Below are 23,226 nucleotides of genomic sequence, written 5' to 3' on the forward strand. Positions count from 1 at the left end.
TATAAAACATACAAATGATGATTACAATTGAGTATCAATCACTTTGCTACTAATGGTATGAAATATTTGATACTTAACTGAGATAAAGAACTTCCTCTCCCCCAGCCCCTCAAAGTGGCAAAAGGTTCTGGATTACAGTTCAACAAGGGATAACATTGAAGGACTTTTCTAAATGTGTGTATGCATGTATGCATGTGTGTATTGTATACAAAGAAGAAAACCCAACAGTCTTAGTGTTGGAAAGCCACAGACTATAAAAAGCAAAAGAAAATTCTTGAGAAATTTCCAAATTTGGAGGTACGATCTGGAAAGATTAGTGTAACCCATGCATTTCTCCTTAGCAGCAGGTGTTACCTTCAGATAATGACAGCGGTCATTGTAGGGCTGGTCATTATTCCTCCTTATATCTCATGTTGCTTCTGTCCATATGAACTGTACCACCAGGAAACCAAGTAGGTAATGAGAGGAAGTGTCTATTTTTTTTTTTTTTGTCTATTTAGTAAAAATGTTTAATGCTGCCAAAAAGTATAAAAATACAGTAGGAATGGCAGTACAACACCAAGTAGTGTATCCTAATTTATTTCTTTTACATCTTTCTACATTTCATACATGCATTGAAAAACTTAACAATGCACCAAATTAGAGGGTTCTGCAAAGTCTTCTGCTGGTGGTTGCTCTTTGTTCCCTGGATGTAAGGTTTACTTTGTAAACAGACAAATGTGAGGCAATCTACAGGCTTATCAAGGAGAAGAAGTGTCTTTTTATAAAAGTGTTTCAACTAAGGAGTTAAAATGAAATGATAGAATTAGAATATCACCCTTTTGTTACCCCCAGTGACTTGAGGTAGGCATTAGGCGTCAACAACTGCTAACATTACAGAAACAGACAACCAGACAACATGTGCCTCTTGCTTTTGAGTCTTGCTTTTACCACGTGTAGTCTTCCCAAAGGAATTGGACTTGAGACTGACCCCGTCTCTAGGTCACCTGCCATTTTGCAGGAATTACAGAGGACAGAAGAAAGTGTTGAACCACGCCAGGAGTAAACATCCAGATTATGGGAAACTGCAGGTTAAAAGGACAGAGTTCTTCAACAGAAATTATAATAAAAAGGACAGAAGGGACACCTGTAGATTAAAGGACATATCAAAAAAATTTTAAATGGGCGAGACTATAGTGTCTAGGAATGCACATTTGATTAATGAAACTATTTAGAAATAATAAGGCAGTCATTACTGTGAAAATCAGGATAATGCTTACTCAGGGTGAGAGAGAGGAGCTTGTGATTGGGGTGAGGCATGTGGATGAGCCCTCTGGGCTGGGTGGCCAAGTTCTATTTCTTGCCTTGGATGGTGGGTACAAGGGTGTTAACCTTCTAATAATTCATTAAGCTATACATTTGCTTTGGATGTTTTCTGTGTCTGTGTTTTATATTACAATAAGATTAGCAAAAATGTTATACTAAACATATAAGTATCTACATAAAAAGCTGTATTACCTTTTCACCCTTTACCTCCTATTCTATATGGTAATGTATGTATGAATATTAACTTAATTAGAAAAACATTAATGGGATCTGTTCAGAGCTCTTGCTTGTAAAAAAACAGTAACTGACTCTGATTTTGCTAGGCTGATTCAAAAAAAATAGTATCTCATTGTTTATATGTTCTTAACCCTGGTAACTAGTGAGAATCCTAACTATATTGTCTCATTAGTATTTCTTTTCTTTCCTCTCTTTTCCTTCCTTCCTGCCTTCTTTCCTTTCTCTCTCTCTCTGTCTCCCCCTCTCTTCCTTCCTTCCTTCCTGCCTTCCTTCCTTTGCCTAGGATCTCAGATAAGTATTAAAAGGAAAATAAAGTTCCTTTTATTAAGGCATAATTTACAGACATGTTTTCAGAGGATATTTACATTTTAAAAGAGGAATTTATAAATCTAAAAAAAAAAGACTTCAGTGAAATGCAGAGAAGACATGAATTTAATGTGAGGCAACCTCATTTCTGAAAAGTTGATGGCCCCTAATCAATGCTGTTCTTCCCTGGGATTTTAAAGCTTCATGTATCAGTAAAGTGCTTAGCTGTAAGTAACAGAAAACTGAACTTCAGGGATTTAATTAAATGTGCCTCCCCACATAAGGATAAATTCAGAGGCAGGTGATCCAGAACTACTGTAGGCAGTCTGGGACCCGAACATTTCTGCTTTTCTGCTTTGCCGTCTTCAGCTTGTTGGCTTTCATCCATATGTCTGTTGTTTCGTGGTTACTATATGACTGCTCTGTCTCCAGACCCCTTGTCTGTGTTGAGGGCAGGAAGGAGGACCAGTTGCATCTTTACCTTTAATCTGGAAGAACAAAAATAGCCAAAAGATTTCTGCTTACATCCCATTGGCCTGAATCCTCATATGGTACCTTTAGTTGCAAGGAAGATTGAGGAAACAGGTATCCTGTCTTTGGCTGGGCACGTGGATCTCCCAGAGTCACAGTTCGTTAACAGGGATAAAGGGCAGAATAGATTTTTGGAAGATAGCTTATAGTAGGCATTCATAATTCTTACCCCAAGGTGAATAATTCACTGTATTATTTTGTTTACTTTCTCACAAACCAGAGGCTAATAGAAAACAAAAAGAAGATAGTAAGCAAGGATTGTTTGGTTACATTGGGTACAGTGCCAGTGAGAGCAAAGTTTGTAATTAGCGCTGATGTGGGCTCTTTACACAAGCCCTGAAATCACTTTAAGAAAAAGTAATGTACCATGGGGACTGGGATGCAGAGGCCTCAGTGGAAGGGAGGGAATAGGAGGTATTGCTGCTAGATGTGCTGGGAGGGAGTAGATGGAGAGGAAGAGAGAGTGGATGTTAGAGGAGAAAGGAAGGAATCACATTGATTATTTGTGTGCTGGGCATAAAAGCCTTTATGTTCATTATTTATTTCAACCTTACAACAACTGTGTCAGGTAGGAGTTATATTTTTCCCATTTTATAGAAGAGAAAGCTGAATCCCTGGGAAGTTAAATAACTTAATCAAGGCCTATCCACCTAGGAAGTGGTCAAGCTAGAAATTGCACCCAGGACTGTCTGACCCCATGGCATCTGCTCTTTCTACTGTACCACAGTATCCATCATCATTTAATACATGCTTTCTACTTTTTTGTCAAATAGATGACCTCTTACAGACAATTCAGAGTACATCTGGATTAGCTGTTATTCTTTTTATTAAAGCTATGTTTCATCCACCTGAAAAGATTCCTGATTTGGTAAGTCCATCTCCTTTTTAGAATTGTACTTTATTGATAGTTAGACACTTTTTTTTTTTTAGGATTTTTTTGATGTGGACCATTTTTTAAAGTCTTTATTGAATTTGCCACAATACTGCTTCTGTTCTATGTTTTTTTGGTTTTTTGTCCCCGAGACATGCAGATCCCAGCTCCCCAACCAGGGATCGAACCCGCACCCCCTGCATTGGAAGGCAACGTCTCAACCACTGGACCACCAGGGAAGTCCCGACACATGTTTTAAAAAATATTTTTAGGGACTTCCCTGGTGGCACAGTGGTTAAGAATCTGCCTGCCAATGCAGGGGACACGGGTTCGATCCCTGGTCCGGGAAGATCCCACATGCCGTGGAGCAACTAAGCCTGTGTGCCAGAGCCTGCAAGCCACAATTACTGAACCCTCATGCCACAACTACTGAAGGCCATGCGCCTAGAGCCCATGCTGTGCAACAAGAGAAGCCACCGTAATGAGAAGACCGCGTACCACAACGAAGAGTAGCCCCAGCTCGCCGCAACTAGAGAAAGCCTGCACACAGCAACGAAGACCCAACGCAGCCAAAAATAAATCAATTAATTAAAAAATATTTTTTTAAAGAAGTGAATTAAAAAAATTTTTTTTGCATAGTCAGAATCTTTCTGATGACCTTTTTCCCTTATAATAAGTGACTTCCAAAAATTTGGATAAAGCAGAAAGAAGACAATAATAGTCACCTATAAATCTGTCTCACAAAGATAATCATTATCAACATTTTTGGGTGTATATCCTTGTTTTTTTCTAGTGTTGTTTGTTCAGTTCCATCTCTCAGTATCATAAAAGATATTTGTGTTATTAAAATTAGAGATTAATGTATAGATATATACAGTAATAACTTTTTGATAAATGTTATTTTTATTAAGAATAGCCCAAATATTGTACTAGAATCAATTGTTCAGGGAATTTGATTGTATGGAAGGTGTAAGTTGATAATACAATTCTTGTATTTAGAACTAGCAGTTTTTTTTTTCCTTACTGTTTTATCTAGGAACTTATTTTAGTTCTTTATTAAGAGCAAAATGACTTTATACAAAATAGATGGATACTGTTTTATGAGCTCACATGAAGTAATTATCATTGGATAAAGTTAAAAATTTTAATTTCTCAAATCACCTCTAAAAAAGCATTAGTTAATAATCTCATCCACCTGCAGGTGGCAATGTGTTGTGCTCTCCCAGTACATTCAAACCAGCAAAACGGTTCATGTATTTAGATTCAATTTTTTTCCTCTTGATATAATAATTTTAACACTTGTGGGTTTTTCACCTTTAGATTCAGTGTTTTTCCTAGGACATTTCAGGGGAAAGAGAATTTTGGATTTATAATTTGGGATATCTGGAAAGTTTTAGAGGCTTTATGTGTATCAGCTCTGTCATATTTTTCAGATTAGTAGTTTGCTTCTCCGTTCAGTGGACCACACCAGCATCCCCGAGTGGCTTTTGAACTGCTGCAGGAGCCTTTGTTGTTCTGATGTCTCCCAGTCAGCTCTCTTATTCCTGTGTCAGGGGACACTCACCATGTTGGATTGGCAGGATGGGAGGATGGGCCCCAGTGGGGAGGCCCTGCTCTTGGATACTGTGCGTGTTCTGTTCACCTTGAGTTCACAGTGAGTTTTGTCTCATATTTTGCTTTGCTTGTCAGACATTTAAAAGATGGCAGCTGAGCTGGCTTACTTAGTAATTCAATGAAAAGTGGTCAGGATAATCTTAAATTAGAAGGGAGATATGTGTAGGGAATGAAGTGGGTATGAAAGTAGAACAGGAGAAGATGGGATGATGGGAGAGAGAGAGAGAAATTATTGGTGCAGGTTAACCTGTAATGAACACTTGTAAAATTAATTTTAACATTCAGTCTCTAATGCAAGCATTTAAAAAATTATAAACACTTCTATAAGTATAATGCTTTAGAGTTTATGAATAACTTCAGCATAGGTAGTTCAGTGTGATCCTCACATGTCTGATAGATAGGATAGGAAATCTAATCTGTTGAATGGGTAAAGTGAAGCTTAGAAAAGTAAATGCTTACCTAATAGCATATTGCTTTTAAGCACCTAAGCCAGAAATGTAATGAGGTCTTCTGACTTCACTGGATTGTATTTTGTGTTTTTTTGATGTAAGTTGTGCATATTTTAAAGTAATTTAAAAATTATTCTTCATTGTTTATAAGTTTATTGAGATATAATTTACATACCATATAATTCACCTATTTAAAGCATGTAGTTCAATTTTTTTTTTAGTATGTATATTTACAGGGTTGTGCAGCTATCACCACAGTCAACTTTAAAATATTTTCATTACCCCAGAAAGAAGCCCCATTCCCACTAATATTCCCTAGCCCCTCAGTATATTTTAAAACACTTGTGAAAGATGCATCTCAATCAAAGTAATGAACATTTCCATCACCTGCAAAAGTTTCCCTGTGTCCTTTTATGGATTAGTTTTTATGAAATGGAAAGATTCATATGCAAATTTGAGATCTGTTTTGGCTTTGCAATTTTTTGTTGTAAATTTAATAATGATTCAATTTTCTGATCATTCTTTATATTTTGTATTGATATTTTTAAAGTCTGAGTGATTATAAAATGAAATTCCTTTTACTAGTCAGTATAAAATAATATGACTCATTTTTCTTCAGGATCAAGGAGTCAACTCTGGAAATGTTTCTGTCTAGAATTTTGGCATCTTGGACTAATTCAGCTATACAAGTCCTTGAATCAAGTTCCCCAAGGCTAAAGGACTGTCTGAATGGGAATTCAGATGTGGTTAGGAGACTTTTGGAATATGTCTATACCCACTGGGAACATCCATTGGATGCTTTGAGACACCAAACCAAAATCATATTCAGAAATATTCTCCAAATGCACCAGCTTGCCCTGGAAGAGTCAGGTTCAGATTTGGCTGCTGATGGTTTCATTTTTCAACTGACTGAGAGTCTTCTGCGATTGGAATGGCATAGTAAAGGAAAGTACACATGCCTTGGTTGTTTAGTAGATTACATAGGAATTGAACATATTTTGGCATTAGCTAAAACTATTCCATCGCAAATCTTAGAGGTGATGGGGGACCAGTCCTTGGTGCCTTATGCAAGTGACCTCTTGGAAACCATGTTTAAAAATCATAAGAGTCGTTTGAAATCCCAGGCTGTTGACAGCACTTGGATTGACAAGTGGCATGAGACTTGGGTTTCTCCTCTGCTGTTTATACTGTGTGAAGGAAATCTGGATCAAAAATCTTACGTGATTGATTATTACTTGCCAAAATTATTGAATTGCAACCCTGAAAGCTTAAACTACATGGTAAAGATTCTTCAGACTTCTGCTGATGCTAAAACTGGTAAGAAAATGAATTTTTTTGTTTTAGTAATTTCTAGTTAGGATGCTTAAGTTTAGGTACCTAGGCAGATGTTGCCCATATGCAAATTTAAATATTACCATTTCCTTTAATAGTAAAGGAGGATATTAAAGATAGAAATTTTGGATTGAAATGAATGTTCCTGTACCTAGCTGAATAGAGTTTTTGGCTGAAGTCATTTCTACAGGCTAAGGATTGATCCCAGTTATGATTATGAGGTTTCCTTTATTACTAGGTTTTAATTCATTTTACCAAGTTTTTATTATTTGGTTGTCAGACTGGAGTAAACGTTTGTGTGTTTTATATAATTTGCTTATTCAAGTGATTGAAATAGTAATTAAAAATTGTTTTAGGCAAGGTTAAAGACAGGTAAATTGGCAGTAGCAAGTATTTGTCTCTGGGAAAGAGAGAAAAAATTTAGAAGCATGACCTCAGGAAACAGCTCTCTCTGGTCATTTAGAATAAGCATAAACATCCCATTGAAACTCAGTAACCTTGAAAGAATCACTGCATTGAAGCATAATTTAGTAATTAATATATAAAACGTTGATCCTGACTCCTCATGTAAATCTTAAAATTATCATATTCTGTTTAACAAAGCAGGAATATGGTACCCTACACCACATTTTACGAGTATTTCTAACTAAAATTTAAGTTAAAATCTTTCAATCCTTCAAAGAATAACCATGAGATAGCTGGAAAATTTGATTCCTATACACAAAAATGAGCCTTATTTATAATTTTTAACAATAATCGTCCTTGCATTTTTGAGAAGCCATCTAAAGCTGAGGACCCGTGAATCTGTTCTGAAGCTAGGCAGTCTTTATTTTAAATCAAGGTGTCCTGTGAGCCAGAGCTCCCTGTCCCCTTAGTAATGGCTGATGTCCTGGCCTCTGAAAGCATCAGGTTCTTTGTGATACCCCTTTTATCTCCTTTGCTAAGAAGAAACAGTAACTCCAAAATATACAGAGAGGTTCAGTTTTGTTTTTAGAGAAATAATGGTCTTTAGCCACTGAAGTGTTTTTTCCTATTTTCGGCTGAAAGTCATTTTAGTTATTTTTATTGTTTTAAATATTTCTTCACTTGATTTTTTTCCTGATTGACTTGATGGTCTATTTTCTAACTGTCAAGGGAAAGGTAAAAATATCAGCCAAAAATTATGATTTTTTTAAGTTAACAAAAAGTGGATTATGCTTACTGAAATTATTGATTTAAGAACTATTAAATCCTTTTAAATAATGATTTTATAATAGAAACACTAATTCATGTTAGAATTTAGCTTGTTTCTTGAAATGTTAATTGGAAACATGTGAATTTTGTAGTTTTTAAATAGCACAGTGGTGGTCTTTGTTACTGTGTTTTGAGCCAAGAGTAATCTTTTCCATCCTTAGGGTCTTATGACAGCAGAGGGGCTCTGGGAGCTTTGATGGCTTGTCTACGAACAGCTAGAGCTCATGGACATCTTCAGTCTGCAACTGATGCCTGGAGGGACCTTGTGTCCAGTGCAAGAATAAAGCAAGGCTTAATTCATCAGCACTGCCAAGTAAGTAAACAAAATAACTGGGAATTCATACATGCGGTAGATCCCTGATTCATTTATTCATTTAACAGTACGATATAGAAGCTCCTACATTATGCCCAACACTGTTTAAGGGCTCCATAAGAAGGATGAATAGAAAGGGAAGAGTATAAACATTGCACTCAGGCTACTTAAAGTTTAGTTGAGAGAATAAGGAAACCTGCATAAGACAACTGGAAACTCTTAGAAGACAATGCAGATACAAGTGTACCTTTATGCATAAAGACTGGGGAAGCTTAGAAGAAGAGATTGATCTGAGTATAGATGGTGGTTGAGTAGGAAAGTGATAAATGTGATCTGAGGAGGGGAAGCACTGGCGCCTACTCAAAATGGAAGGACACAGTAAACAAGGGCTGAAGGGTGACTAAAGACATCGTTTGGCTGGAGTGGAGTATTTTGTCCATTTTATGGAAGGCTCCAATGCTTGGTTGAAGACTTCAGATTTTATCCAGTTGGTAACTGGGAAGCAGAGCCACTCTGCCTTCAGCCAGGAAGTGGCATGAATGGAAACAGAGATGAGTTTCCAGAGTGGGAGCAAAAAGAAACCAGTGAGGTGTTCAAGACAGTAATTGGAGAGTGAGATGATGTGGTCCTGGGGCAGAGTGGTCACTGAGAAAAAAGAATGAAGTTGAGCATTACTGTGGAATAAGAATCTCTAAGATTTTTGACTTTTATAAAATACCCAATTTACACATTTAATAAAATAATTTTATAGGAAATAACCACAGGAACTTTGGGATTATGGGACTTTTCTGAAGTACACATGGGTAGACTGAGGTTTACCTTCCCTCCCCCCCCACCTTTGGTAGCCTGTGTAAATAATTAAACCCGTCAAGTGGTTTAGGCTTTGCTTATTTCATTGAAAAATTAACATTTTATTGCTTGGTGTATTTTAGGTACGGATCGATACATTAGGCTTGCTTTGTGAAAGTAATCGAAGCACAGAAATTGTTTCCGCAGAAGAAATGGAGTGCATTCAGTTCTTTATCACATACAATCTTAACAGTCAGTCTCCAGGAGTGCGGCAACAGATTTGTTCTCTTCTTAAAAAGGTAAAATTTCTCTTCAGAAAGTGTAGGAAAGTGGTGAACTTTGCTCTGGAATTATTTTTAAAAAGAGCCCAGATCCGAGGAGAGTGTGGGAATAAGGGTCATGGGATTGGACTACCACAGCTCTTCGTGGCCCTTCTGCGAATGCTTTGTTCTGGGATTCCATAAAGTTTATATTTGAGGTTAAAATCCAGAGTGAAAATTCCTTTCACTCTGGTGTAATAAATCAGCCTTGAACTCTTTTTTTGAAAGAAAAAAAAAAAATCTAGCACTGGAGTTTTCAGGGTATAAGGTACTTTAAGAAAACTTTAGTAAGAGGAGGAAGGATGTCTTTGTATTTTTATCGTTCCTGTAAGTGCCTCAAGAAATGGTCATTATTGAATAATTCAGCTTGAATTAATCACCTGACACGCTTCTGGTGTGAAGAGTTGGTAGAGAGTAGAAGTGAGTATGTCATCTTTAGGTTCATGCCAACCTAAGGGAAATAGAACTGTGGCTTTATGACTGGATTCTGATTTGCAGTAATGTTTGGTTTTTTGTTTTTAAAATGTAAAGGTTAATTTTCTGTCAAAAAGAAACACTGTTTAAATACTGAGTTTAAAAACCAGTACTCCCCTTTCCTGAAGTTTTAGTCTAAAGAATTTAGAAAGTTCTTCCTTTGCCTTTCAAGCTGATGTTTAAGGTTATTGTGGCTCATGTATGCTTCATTTTTCTTCTTCTCAAAGTTGTTTTGTAGGATACAGGAAAGTTCTCAGGTACTTTATAAACTGGAACAAAGTAAATCCAAACATGAACCAGAGAATCAGTTAACCAGACAGCACCCTTCTGTATCTTTACAGCAATATAAGGTAGGTGATAGATTTCTAGATATACAGATTTTTAAGAAACCTAAAACAATTTTGAATAAACATTAAAGGGAAGTAAATACTCTTGGTGAATAGTATTTCTGTGCTTTTTTCCTTCAAGCTGGGTTTTACATATTCCTTCTAGTGCTTTGGAACTTCTCTTAAGGTAGCCTGAGTTGCGGAACCAGTGCTGGACTTGAAGTCTGTTATAGAATAACATTCTGGGAAAACTGGACAGCTACATGTAAAAGAATGAAATTAGAACACTCCCTAACACCATACACAAAAATAAGCTCAAAATGGATTAAAGACCTAAATGTAAGGCCAGACACTGTAAAACTCTTAGAGGAAAACATAGGCAGAACGCTCTATGACATAAATCACAGCAAGATCCTTTTTGACCCACCTCATAGAGAAATGGAAATAAAAACAAAAATAAACAAATGGGACCTAATGAAACTTAAAAGCTTTTGCACAGCAAAGGAAACCATAAACAAGACGAAAGGACAACCCTCAGAATGGGAGAAAATATTTGCAAATGAAGCAACTGACAAAGGATTAATCTCCAAAATTTACAAGCAGCTCATGCAGCTCAATATCAAAAAAACAAACAACCCAATCCAAAAATGGGCAGACAACCTAAATAGACATTTCTCCAAAGAAGATATACAGATTGCCAACTAACACATGAAAGGATGCTCAACATCACTAATCATTAGAGAAATGTAAATCAAAACTACAATGAGGTACCACCTCACACCAGTCAGAATGGCCATCATCAAAAAATCTACAAACAATAAATGCTGGAGGAGGTGTGGAGAAAAGAGAACCCTTTTGCACTGTTGGTGGGAATGTAAATTGATATAGCCACTATGGAGAACAGTATGGAGCTTCCTTTAACAAACTAAAAATAGAACTACCATATGACCCAGCAATCCCACTACTGGGCATATACCCTGAGAAAACCCTAATTCAAAAAGAGTCATGTACCACAATGTTCATTACAGCTCTATTTACAATAGCCAGGACATGGAAGCAACCTAAGTGTCCATCGACAGATGAATGGGTAAAGAAGATGTGGCATATATATACAATGGAATATTACTCAGCCATAAAAAGAAACGAAATTGAGTTATTTGTAGTGAGGTGGATGGACCTAGAGACTGTCATACGCAGTGAAGTAAGTCAGAAAGAGACAAAACAAACACCATATGCTAACACATATATATGGAATCTAAAAAAATAAAAAATTGTTCTGAAGAACCTAGGGACTGGACAGGAATAAAGACTCAGACGTAGAGAATGGACTTGAGGACACGGGGAGGGAGAAGGGTAAGCTGGGACGAAGTGAGAGTGGCACGGACATATATACACTACCAAACGTAAAATAGATAGCTAGTGGAAAGCAGCCGCATAGCACAGGGAGATCAGCTTGGTGCTTTGTGACCACCTAGAGGGGTGGGATAGGGAGGGTGGGAGGGAGACACAAGAGCAAGGAGATAACGGGGATATATGTATACGTATAGGTGATTCACTTTGTTATAAAGCAGAAACTAACACACTATTGTAAAGCAATTATACTCCAATAAAGATGTTAAAAAAAAAAAAGAATTACATTAATGAGCTAACCTCGATGTTTTACAGCTTATGTGAGCCAGATGAATTTAGTACTTTAAAAAAAGGTAATTGGCAGCCCTGATTCCTCCACCCCTCCCCGGGGTAGATGACTGCTGCATCTGAGCCCGTTTCCCCTTTCATCTAACATGACTTAACAGTGGCTTGATGTTTGTGACTCCTGGCCCATGGTCCAGTTACAGAGCTTCCTCTCTATCCTGTTTTGGAGAGAACTTGAAGAATAGGACTGGATTTCAGGGCACCAGGTTAATGTCATGGATGGATCCCCAGATATAGCAGCTCCAGTCTGGGCCAGGGATCAACTTGACAACCTTCAATTTCTGTCCATCAGAACAGAATGAGCTTTTCACTGGTTTCTTACTCCAAATCTTTCCTCTCAGAAGCAGATGCTTATTTTCTTCTAAGACCCAGATAGAGGACAGAGCTCATCTATTTTATTTCATTTAGGGAAACAAGTATAATAAATGATATATTGGAACCATGCTATACTTACTACCTACGAAAGGTTAAAAATCATCTAAAGAAGAACATTCCTATACAAAGGCTGAAATCAGCTTCATCTTCATAAAATCTCAACAACAAAAGATGAGAAAGTCACAACCTAAACTTGACATGATTAGTAAACAATTCTGCCACTGACTACTTGGCTTACTTTCATGAGTCTACTTAGCTATAAGTGGGATGAGTAACCTCTCTGAAAAGGTTGGTTTTGAGGATTAAACAAGAAATGTTCTTTGCAAACTCTGAATCACTCTAAAAAGCCTTCCTGGGCATCATTAAAAGTAACTAGAGTATACATTGAGCATCTACTGTGTGTGTGTAACAGTTATATTTTAGCCCTTTTTAGATCATTGCTAGATCTCAGAAACACCTTGCTTCTTTTTGCAGGGGATAAAATGACATTTGTGAAATCTCAATTAGGTACTTAGAAACACAAAACTGATTTTGTGGTTTGACATTCTGAATTTTCGTGTATGCGTGGTTTCTTCGTTTTGCTTATGAATATATATTTTTTGAAAACTAGTCCTTTAGAGTCTTGATCTGAGTCAGTCTCATAGTTCTGATATTTTCTCCCACTTGTAGGCTCTTGTGGCTTTTGGAGGTTGCAACTTTGGAACTGTTGTATCATCGTCATTAGAATAGTGGGTGTCGCGTGCGGTGTGTGGTGGACTCAGTGCCAGTCAACAGACTAAGTGCTGGGGAGAAGAGAAGGCTATGAGTGGGAGAAGGTGTCTTCTAGTCTAGTGAAGGAGGTTATTTCATACCTAAATAATAGCTAGAGTACTTAAAAATATGTTAGCTAGAGTACTTTCAAGTATAAAATGCTTTATATCCGTGTTCTCCTTTAATCTTTAATGATGAAACTGTGAGATAGGCATTATTATCCTCACTTAACAAGTGAGATAAGTGAAGCTTGGAAAAGTTGAATGAGCAAACTATCCAAGGATCCTCAGCCAGGAAGTGGTAGAGCCTGACTACAGTCCAGATCTGCTCTGGACAACCAAATCGGAATAGTTTCTTCCCTACTGCCAGCTTGAGGGAAGGCTTGGAGGTAAGAGAGTACAGGGAAAATCTGGAGAATGGTGAATTCACTAGTATGAATGACATATAAGATACTTGAGGGACAGAGGGTTTTTTTTTTTGGCCCGCCCCACAGTATGTGGGATCTTAGTTCCCCGACTAGGGATCAAACACATGCCCCTTGCATTGGAAGCACAGAGTCCTTTTTTTTTTTAACTATTTGTTTTTTTAAAAAATATTTTATTTATTTGGCTGTGTCGGGTCTTAGTTGCGGCATGCAGGATCTTTCGTTGCAGTGCACAGGCTCTTTGTTGCGGCGTGCAGTCTTCTCTCTCATTGTGGTGTGTGGGCTCTAGAGTACACGGTCTCTCTAGTTGTGGCACGTGGGCTCCAGAGCACTCGGGCTCAGTAGTTGCGGCACGCGAGTTCCACGGCATGTGGGATCTTAGTTCCCCAACGAGGGATCGAACTCGTGTCCCCTGCATTGGAAGACAGATTCTTAATCACTGGACCACCAGGGAAGTCCCCGGACAGAGGAATTGAATAATGGGAAATGAGTTAGAAAATCAATTTGGGGATGGGTAGCCGAGAGTTTTGAATGCTAGGCCATGGTATCTGGAATCCTCACCAAGAGCCATTAAAAGGGACTAAGCATATATTGAGCCCTTACTATGTGTGTAGTACACTGTGTTCAGGACATAAATGTCTAAATTGTGGTTCCTGCCTCCATTGTGGTTACAGTCTAGTTGAGGGAAAGAACAACTATATCTGAAAATATAATTGACACTGCAGTTAGGATAAGATAAATCCTAAAGGATGAACTTGTTGCCATTTAATGTGAATATTATACTACTCATTTATGATTAACACTAGTTTAGGATATTTTCAATAACTACCCTATTCCTTTGAAACCCAATAGAATTAATAAACTAGTAAACTCTTATTTAGGGCTTGTAAAGGCCTACAGGATAAATCCCCAAGATTGTATGTCCTTGACCAAGGAAATGAATGCAGGAATCCTATCTAAAGACGGTTGGGACTAGGGCTGCTTATATGCTGCTTAGTTACAAATATATGTTGTCAGGGCATAGCAGTGTATGAGAGGCTTGAGAATCACAGCTTTTCCTTATATGTTTTTCCTTTGGTCTTATGAAGAAATTATTATTATTTTTTTTAATTAGAGGAAGAAGACTTTATCCTGGATAAACTATTTCCCACATTGCTTTTTTTAATTGCATTTTACTAAAAGTTTTCATTTCTAATCATTTGTATAAACAGAAAGGTAGAATAGGAGTCTCAGAGAGGCAGATAGAAGACAGTGGAATAGCTAGATCTTTGTCATGAAATATGTCATTATAGCTAAATACCACGTATATATCAAATGTATCAAGTAGTATATATTGGATATGTCTTTGGTCATTTTAAAACTTAAAAAAAAAAGTATATATACCTTTGATGCCTGAATGCTTCTGGTGAAGAAAATCAACATTCATTCAACTTTAACACAAGTCAGGGCAGAATGGATCATGTTTTCACCAGAAAAATGTTTTTTCTGGTCTGGACTACATTTAGAATTGTACTTTTTGTTGTTGGTTTTGTTTTTTTTTTTTTTTAAACTTAAATCAGGTATAATTGACACAATAGTTTCAGGTGTACAACACAGTGGTTAGACATTTGTATATATTGGGGCATGATTACCACATTAAGTCTAGTTAACATTTGTCACCATACAAAGTTAGAAAAAGTTTTTTTTCTTAACGACTTTCAAATATACAATGTAGTAGCATTAACTATAGTCACTCTACTCTACTGTATATTACATCCCATGGCCTATTTATTTTATTTTATACCTGGAAGTTTGTATCTTTTGACTCTACTCACCCATTTTTCCAAATCCTCCCCCACCCGACCCCTGGCAACCACCAGTCTGTTCTCTGTATTTATGAGGTTGGTTTTTGTTTTTGTTTTTAATTTTTTTATTCTATATAAAAGAGAGATCATGCAGTCTTTGTCTTTTTCTGTCTGATTTATTTATCTGTTTGTCCATCCTTGGACACTTGTGTTGTTTCTATATCTTGACTGTTGTAAATAATGCTGCAGTGAACATGGGGGCACACATATCTTTTTAAATTAGTGTTTTCATTTTCTTCCGTACTTCTTGTTGACTCTACAAAGATAGGGTTCACTGAAGTCATGAGCTCATGGTCAAGGGTGCCAATCTGCATTGTCAAGCAAAGTGAACAACTAGTATTGTTTTAAAAAATCTTTTCTCTCTAAATTAGAAAAAACTTCACTCTTCAGAGTAATAGTAGTGATACTTTCAAGATAACCTATTGTGAGTTAGCTCAATTATACTTACTGTAATTTTTTTTTTTTAGAATTTCATGTCATCCATTTGCAACAGTCTTTTTGAAGCATTATTTCCTGGCTCTTCCTACCCAACTAGATTTTCAGCTTTAACCATTTTAGGCTCAATAGCTGAAGTATTTCCTGTGCCAGAAGGTAAGTTTTCAATCATGTTTGGGGAAAGTATTTGTTTTCTTGCAAAACATACTTTTTCAATATTTTGTTTTACTGGAAGTTTCAGGTTTGTTGTCTTTTGTTTAGATTCTTATCGGAGGTGTTAGTCTCATTATATAATTCTTATTTGGACATAATTCAGTTTGCCAGTAAGGGGCATAAGGAAGAGAAACTTTTCAGTGATTGTTATTTGCTGACCCAAAACTAGAGTTTTCATGGATTATGCTTATTATGAGATGAGTTGCTGCCCTCACTCCCCTAATTTGTATGTTGCTATTTTAGGATAGTGCCCAATCTGTTCTCTAAGTTTAAAAAATTAAAATAATAATAGTTTCTCTTATGTATAACATTCCTCAGTGAGTCTCTGTGGTTAAAATGTGGTTTCCCTTATATGCTGTCTGTTTCATAAGTCTGAATCTGGTTTTGGAAAGACAATATAAGGATGTCATTTCCAGGCATTCTGGTTTAATCATACCCTTTGTATCTCCTCTGTGGGGTACTCAACAGGATGAATATTTAACTTCCTTCTTTGCGTTGTTTTATTTTCCTTTTTTTTTTTTTTTAAGTTTTTTAAAAGATTAATTAATTTATTTTTGGCTGTGTTGGGTCTTCATTAATGCACATGGGCTTTCCCTAGTTGCCACGAGCAGGGGCTACTCTTCGCTGCGCTGCACGGGCCCCTCATTGCAGTGGCCTCTCCCGCCGCAGAGCATGGGCTCCAGATGCACAGGCTTCAGCAATTGTGGCTCGCGGGCTCTAGAGCGCAGGCTCAGTAGTTGTGGCGCACAGGACTCAGCTGCTCGGCAGCATGTGGAATCTTCCCGGACCAGGGCTCGAACCTGTGTCCCCTGCATTGGCAGGCGGATTCCCAACCACTGTGCCACCAGGGAAGCCCTTATTTTCCTTTTTGACAAGAAATGATTCTTTTTATCTCCATACATGAATGTATGTGTATTTTAATGATGATTTCTTGTTTGTGCTCAGTCTTCCTTGACGGTGGACAAACAGGAAAATGTACTGCTCTTTTGGAGGGAATGGCCAAAGGACCAGGAAGCTTCACACTATAGTTGGATTTTTTTTTTTAGTTTAACTTTTTAGGCAAAGTATAATTTTTTGGCAGTTATTTGCTGTTAATACAGACTTGCTTCATTTGAAGAAAACCATTTTTTTCAAGTTTTTGTTTTGAAAAAGTTGAAACTAACAGCAAAGTTTCAAGAATAGTTCAGTGAATAAACTAACAACAAAGTTTCAAGAGTAGTTCAGCCATGAACCCTCTACTTAGATTCATAAGTTATTCTGTTGTGATATTTGCTTTACCTCACTGTTTCTCTCTCATTAATTTTCTTTTTTTAAAAAATTTGTTTATTTTGTTATTTATTTTATTTTTGGCTGCGTTGAGTCTTCATTGCTGTGCGCGGGCTTTTCTCTAGTTGCGGAGAGAGGACTACTCTTCGTGGTGGTGCGTGGGCTCCTCATTGCGGTGGCTTCTCTTGTTGCAGAGCATGGGCTCTAGGTGCGTGGGCTTCAGTAGTTGTGGCACTCGGGTTCAGTAATTGTGGCTCACGGGCTCTTGAGCACAGGCTCAGTAGTTGTGGCACGCGGGCTTAGTTGCTCCGCGGCATGTGGGATCTTCCTGAACCAGGGCTCGAACCCGTGTCCCCTGCATTGGCAGGCGGATTCTTAACCACTGCGCCACCAGGAAAGCCCTCTCGTTAATTTTCTAACCATAACACAGTGATCAAATTCAGGAATTAATATTGATACAATGCTGTTATCTAATATGCAGTCCATATTCAAATTGTACCAGTTGTCCTAATAAGTGGCTTTTTATAGAAAAAAATTTTTTCCCCACAATCCAGGAACCAGTCTAAGATCACACATTGCATTTAATTGTTATGCGTCTTGAGCCTCTTTCAATTTGGAAATTTTCTTATTTCGTGACATTAACATTTTGGAAGAATGTATCTCAGTTTGGGTTTGTTTGATTGTTTTCTTATGACTTTTTCTTATGACTTGATGCATTTTTGGCAAGAATACTGCATAGGTGATGTAGTTTCTTTCTCACGGCATGATAACAGGAGATACATGATGTTAGTTTGTCCCATTATTCTTGATAAATTGGATCACCTGATTAACGTAAGTGTAGTAGGACAAAAAATGACCTCCCAAAGAAACCCATACCAAATTCTTAGAACTCGTGAATGTGAACCTTACTTATTTAAACCTTACTTATTTAGGGGTTTTTGTAGATATGATTAAGTTAAAGATCTTAAAATGAGATAATCTTGGATTATCTGGATGGGCCTTAATGCCATTGCAAGTGGCATTGTAAGAGGGAGGCAGAGGGAAATGTGACAAAAAGAAAAGGAGGAGTCATTGTGACAGTGGTGGTAGAGATTGGCATGCTGTGGCTATAAGCCAGGGAATGCTGACAGCCACCAGAAGCTGAAAGAGACGAGGAGTGAATTCTCCCTTGGAGACTCGAGAGAGAGCATGGCCCTACAGACACCTTGATTTCAGACTTCTGGCTTCCAGAACTGTGAGAAAATAGATTTCTGTGGTTTTAAGCCACGAAGGTCATGGTAATTTGTTACAGCATCCACAGAAAATGAATACAGGAGTACCCATCAGTTTAGGGAATTTCAGTGGTACTACAACTGAATTTAGAAAATAAGGTTTTACCTGAGAGTGATTGATTATCCATTTAACAAAAAGTTTTCTGAGCATTCCTATATTTATAGTTACACCTAGGTGTGAGGGAAATATCTAGGCTGAATTATACTGGTAATTTTTCAATTGAGAGAATAGTTTAATATATTTAAATATACTTTAAAAGTGAAAAACCTGTGTCATCTTCCTAATGAATGAGCCATGTATAATTGGGCAGTGACTGATGGCACAGTAATGATGTTAATTAAACAACTGGGAAGTAATGTAAATAGAGCAAACCATACTGTACCCATTAACTGTAAAGGAGGCTAAAGAAGCACGACTGAAAAATACAGGATAGGAAATGTAAACTCATTCTTCATCTTTATCTCAATAATACTAATGTAGGTTTTTATATTATTCTATAGAAAGACTGTGATTTTGGATTAGTTAAAATGGCTTTTGCCTTTCCTCAAGTATGTCCTAGTTCAAGAAGAATAGCCACATGCATCTTTTCTCATTGGAATAAAATGTCACAGTATTCATGGTGAAAAATTGGATTCCACAATTAGATTAAAAGGGTTTGTTCAACAAATAATTTATGTAGTGCCAAGGATTACAGTGTACAAAACAGAGTGCTTCCCATTTTGGAGCTTAGACTTTAGTGAAGCTAGACAGTAAGTCAACAAGTGATACGTAGAATTTCAGATGAAGATAAGTAGTATGAAAAAGTATTTCAAGAAGAAAAGTGCAGGGAAGTATAGAGTGCCTGGGAGGTTGGGAGTAATAGCTCTTTCATACAATGGTGTCAGAGAAGGCTTCCAATTTGAGCAGAGCTCTTAAATAACCAGTGGGTCAAAGGGGAAATTAGAAAATACTTGGAGAGGAAAGAAAACAAAACAAAAAACAACTTATCAAAACTTATAGGATGAAGCAAAAGCAGTGCTAATAGAGAGATTTATATAACTGTAATGCCTACATTAAGTAAGAAAAAAGATCTCAAATCAATAACCTAACTTTACACCTCATGGAATTAGAAAAGAAGAGCCACACTTACCCCACAGCTACAGAAAGAAGGAAGTAATAAAGATTAGAATGGAGATAAATGAAATAGAGAATAGAAAAACAATACAGAGAATCAGCAAAACCAGAAGTTTTTTTTTTTTAAGATCAACAAAATTGACAGTTTTAGCTATACTAAGAATAAAAAAAAGATGTAAATCACTAAAATCAGAATAAAAGTAGAGACATTTCTACTGACCTTACAGGAAATAAAAAAGATTATAAGACAGTACTGTGAACAGTTATATTGTATTTCTAATAAATTAGGTAACCTACATGAAATGGACAAATTCCTAGTAATACACAAATTGCTGACTCAAGAAGTAGAAAATTTGAACAGACCTATAACAAATAAAGAGATGGAGTCAAAAGCCTCTCAAAAGAAAAGCTCTCAGCAAAGAAAAGTCCAAGGGGAGTGGCTTCATTGGTATATTCTGCCAAACATTTAAAGAAGAATTAATGCCATTCCTTCTCAAACTTCAAAAAAATTGGAGAGGAAGGAACATTTCCTAACTCATTCTATGAAGCCAGCATCACTCTGATACCACAAGAAAAGAAAACTACAGCTGTATCTTTTATGAATATAGGTGCAAAAATTCTCAAGAAAATGCTAGAAAACCAAATCCAACAGCATATTAAAAGAATTATATACCATGACTAAGTAAGTGGAAGTTATCCCAGGAACACAAGGGTGTTTCAGCATAAGAAAAGATAGTAAATGTAATACACCACATTAGAACAACAACAACAAAAAACATGATAATCTCAATGGAGAAAAAGTATTGACAAAATTCCACACCCTTTCAGACAAATAAACACTTAGCAAACTAGGAATAGAAGAGAACTTCCTCAGTATGATAAAGGACATTCATGAAAAGCCCATAGACAACACTGTATTCAATGGTGAAAGACCGAAAGCCCCTTGCCTATGATCAGGAACAAGACACAGATGCTCACTTTCACTGCTGCTATTCACCGTTGTACCAGAAGTTTTAGCCAGAGGAATTAGGCAAGATAAAGAAATGAAAGGTGTTGGAATGGGAAAAGAAGAGGCAGATTTGAGCAGAGGTGTGACTGAAGTGACAAAAACTTCATTTGCTTGCCCTATGAATTTCACAGGGTTGGACTAACTTGCGAGTTAAGATTAAATGAACTCACATGCTGATTTATATTGAGCAACATTCCTCTAATTAAGCATAGAAATGTTTTCAGGTATTACGAGGGGTTAATTTGTTAAATGTTAAAGGTTCTTCACATCCTGCTATGAAATCCATTATTCCCATAGGTTTAGTCTTAGCCTTAAGAATTAAATAGATTTGGTGACTGTCATCATTCTTTTTTTTTTTTTTTAAGATAGATTGATTGATTGCTATGTTGGGTCTTCGTTTCTGTGTGAGGGCTTTCTCTAGTTGCGGCAAGCGGGGGCCACTCTTCATCGCCGTGCGCAGGCCTCTCACTATCGTGGCCTCTCTTGTTGCGGAGCACAGGCTCCAGATGCGCAGGCTCAGTAGTTGTGGCTCACGGGCCTAGTTGCTCCAGGCATGTGGGATCTTCCCAGACCAGGGCTCGAGCCCGTGTCCCCTGCATTAGCAGGCAGATTCTCAACCACTGTGCCACCAGGGAAGCCCTATCATCATTCTTTAGTGATAGTTTTTCTGTTAATTTCTTTGTTGGTTGAAATTCATCTTTTTTTGAGAAGAGTTTTTGGGAAAATGTAGCTCTTAATTTCTTGCACATTCAAACATGTTTATATTGCTGTTATACTTGATACTGAAATGGGATTTTGATATGTAGATTTTCATCACCCCTTTTCTCCCTAAGGATTTGGTAAGCATTGCTCCACTATCTTCTAGCACTACATACTGCTGTGGCAAAGAGTGAAGCCAGCCTGGTTTTTTCCACGTTGTAGATGAATTGAACTTTTTGCCTGAATGGCAAAAAGATTCCTTCTTTACTGTTGATGCCCAGGAATGGTATTAGGATATGTCTTTTTTTTTTTTTTTTTCAATAAATATAATCACTTATTTCAATGGTTGATAATTTAAATGTTACTTTAAAAAATCAACCTGTTCACACATTTGTATATTAAACACTGGAATGATTATTACATATTGATAGTAATTTTAACCTTTTTTTTTTTTGTAAGTAACAATCAATCTTTATTAAAAAAAAAACAACTGGGGATAATATTCTTATAATAGACTGTGGGCAATGCAGATACCTTAACTTATCCATCAATTATGATTATCTGTGTTATAATAGGAAATTCACAGAGTAATCCACCTACTCAGATATTTATTTGAGGGAGACCTAACATTCTGTTTTGTTTACATCACTGCCTCTTCCATCCTCCACTCTGATTCTTTCAGTCAGCCAAACCTAAGTGCAAGTAATACATGTAGTTGAATGGGTACCTAGGGAAAACTACATATTTGAATAAGATTCAAATCAAACAGGCAAATTTTTAAATTATTTAAAGGATATGTCATTGTATTGATTATTCTATGTCAGTTCACCTAAGACATGGTAGGACTTTGGATTCTAGGACAAGAAAGTTTATGAAGGTTTTTAAAAAAGATGTATTCCTGAATTTATTTGTTTGTACTTGTTTATTTGAAAAATTACTTAGGTATCTTATATATAATATATAACTTTTTGAAAGAGAATGAAATAGTTTTAAACAAATTTTAAAAAACTATTTATTTCCTTTCGTTTGTCTCTAGGTATTTTTTGATTTCCTCTTTGATTTCTTCAGTGATCCATTGGTTGTTCAGTAGCATATTGTTTAGCCCCTGTGTGTTTGAATTTTGCAGTTTTTTTCTTGTAGTTGATTTCTAGCCTTATAACGTTGTGGTCAGAAAAGATGCTTGATATGATTTCAGTTTTCTTAAATTTACCAAGGCTTGCTTTGTGGCCTAGCCCGTAATTTATCCTGGAGAATGTTCCATGTGCTCTTGAAAAGAATGTGGACTCTGCTTCTTTCGGATGGAATGCTCTTTAAATATCAATTAAGTCCATCTGATCTAATGTGTCATTTAAGTCCTGTGTTTCCTTATTGATTTTCTCTCTGGATAATCTGTCCATTGATGTAAGTGAGGTGTTAAAGTCCCCCACTATTATTGTGTTACTGTCAATTTCTCCTTTTATGTCTGTTAACATTTGCCTTATATATTGAGGTGCTCCAATATTGGGTGCATATATATTTACAGTTGTTATATCTCCTTCTTGGATTGATCCTTTGATCATTATGTAGTGTCCTTCTTTGTCTCTTGTGACAGTCTTTATTTTAAAGTCTATTTTGTCTGATGCTAGTAATGCTACTTCGGCTTTCTTTTGATTTCCATTCGTGTGGAATACCTTTTTCTATCCCCTCACTTTCAGTCTGTATGTGTCTCTAGATCTGTATGAATTTCTCATAGGCAGCATATATACGGGTCCTGTTTTTGTATCCATTCAGCCAGTCTGTGTCTTTTGGTTGGAGCATTTAGTCCATTTACATTTAAGGTAATTATTGATATGTTACGTTCTTATTGCCATTTTATTAATTGTTTTGGATTTGTTTTTGTAGGTCTTATTTTCCCCCCTTTTGTTTTTATGGTAAAACTTTTATGATAAAAACTCTTCAGAAAGTAGGCATAGAGAGAACATACTTCAACATAATAAAGGCCATATATGACGGACCCACAGCTAACATCATACTCAATGGTGAAATGCAAAA

The 23,226-nt window shown here is 36.7% G+C and overlaps 1 protein-coding gene across 1 annotated transcript in view; it reads left to right on the forward strand.

Moving 5' to 3' along the window:
* The window catches only part of THADA (THADA armadillo repeat containing), a 325,437-nt gene that overhangs the window by 17,638 nt on the left and 284,573 nt on the right, over positions 1-23,226 (forward strand). The window contains 8 exon segments of the mRNA XM_036872571.1: positions 3,153-3,247; positions 4,684-4,904; positions 5,933-6,630; positions 8,040-8,191; positions 9,124-9,279; positions 10,002-10,124; positions 15,656-15,783; positions 22,932-22,942. Coding sequence (XP_036728466.1) covers positions 3,153-3,247; positions 4,684-4,904; positions 5,933-6,630; positions 8,040-8,191; positions 9,124-9,279; positions 10,002-10,124; positions 15,656-15,783; positions 22,932-22,942 — 1,584 coding nt within the window.

Source organism: Balaenoptera musculus, chromosome 13 (assembly GCF_009873245.2).
Source record: "Balaenoptera musculus isolate JJ_BM4_2016_0621 chromosome 13, mBalMus1.pri.v3, whole genome shotgun sequence".
Lineage (NCBI taxonomy): Eukaryota > Metazoa > Chordata > Mammalia > Artiodactyla > Balaenopteridae > Balaenoptera > Balaenoptera musculus.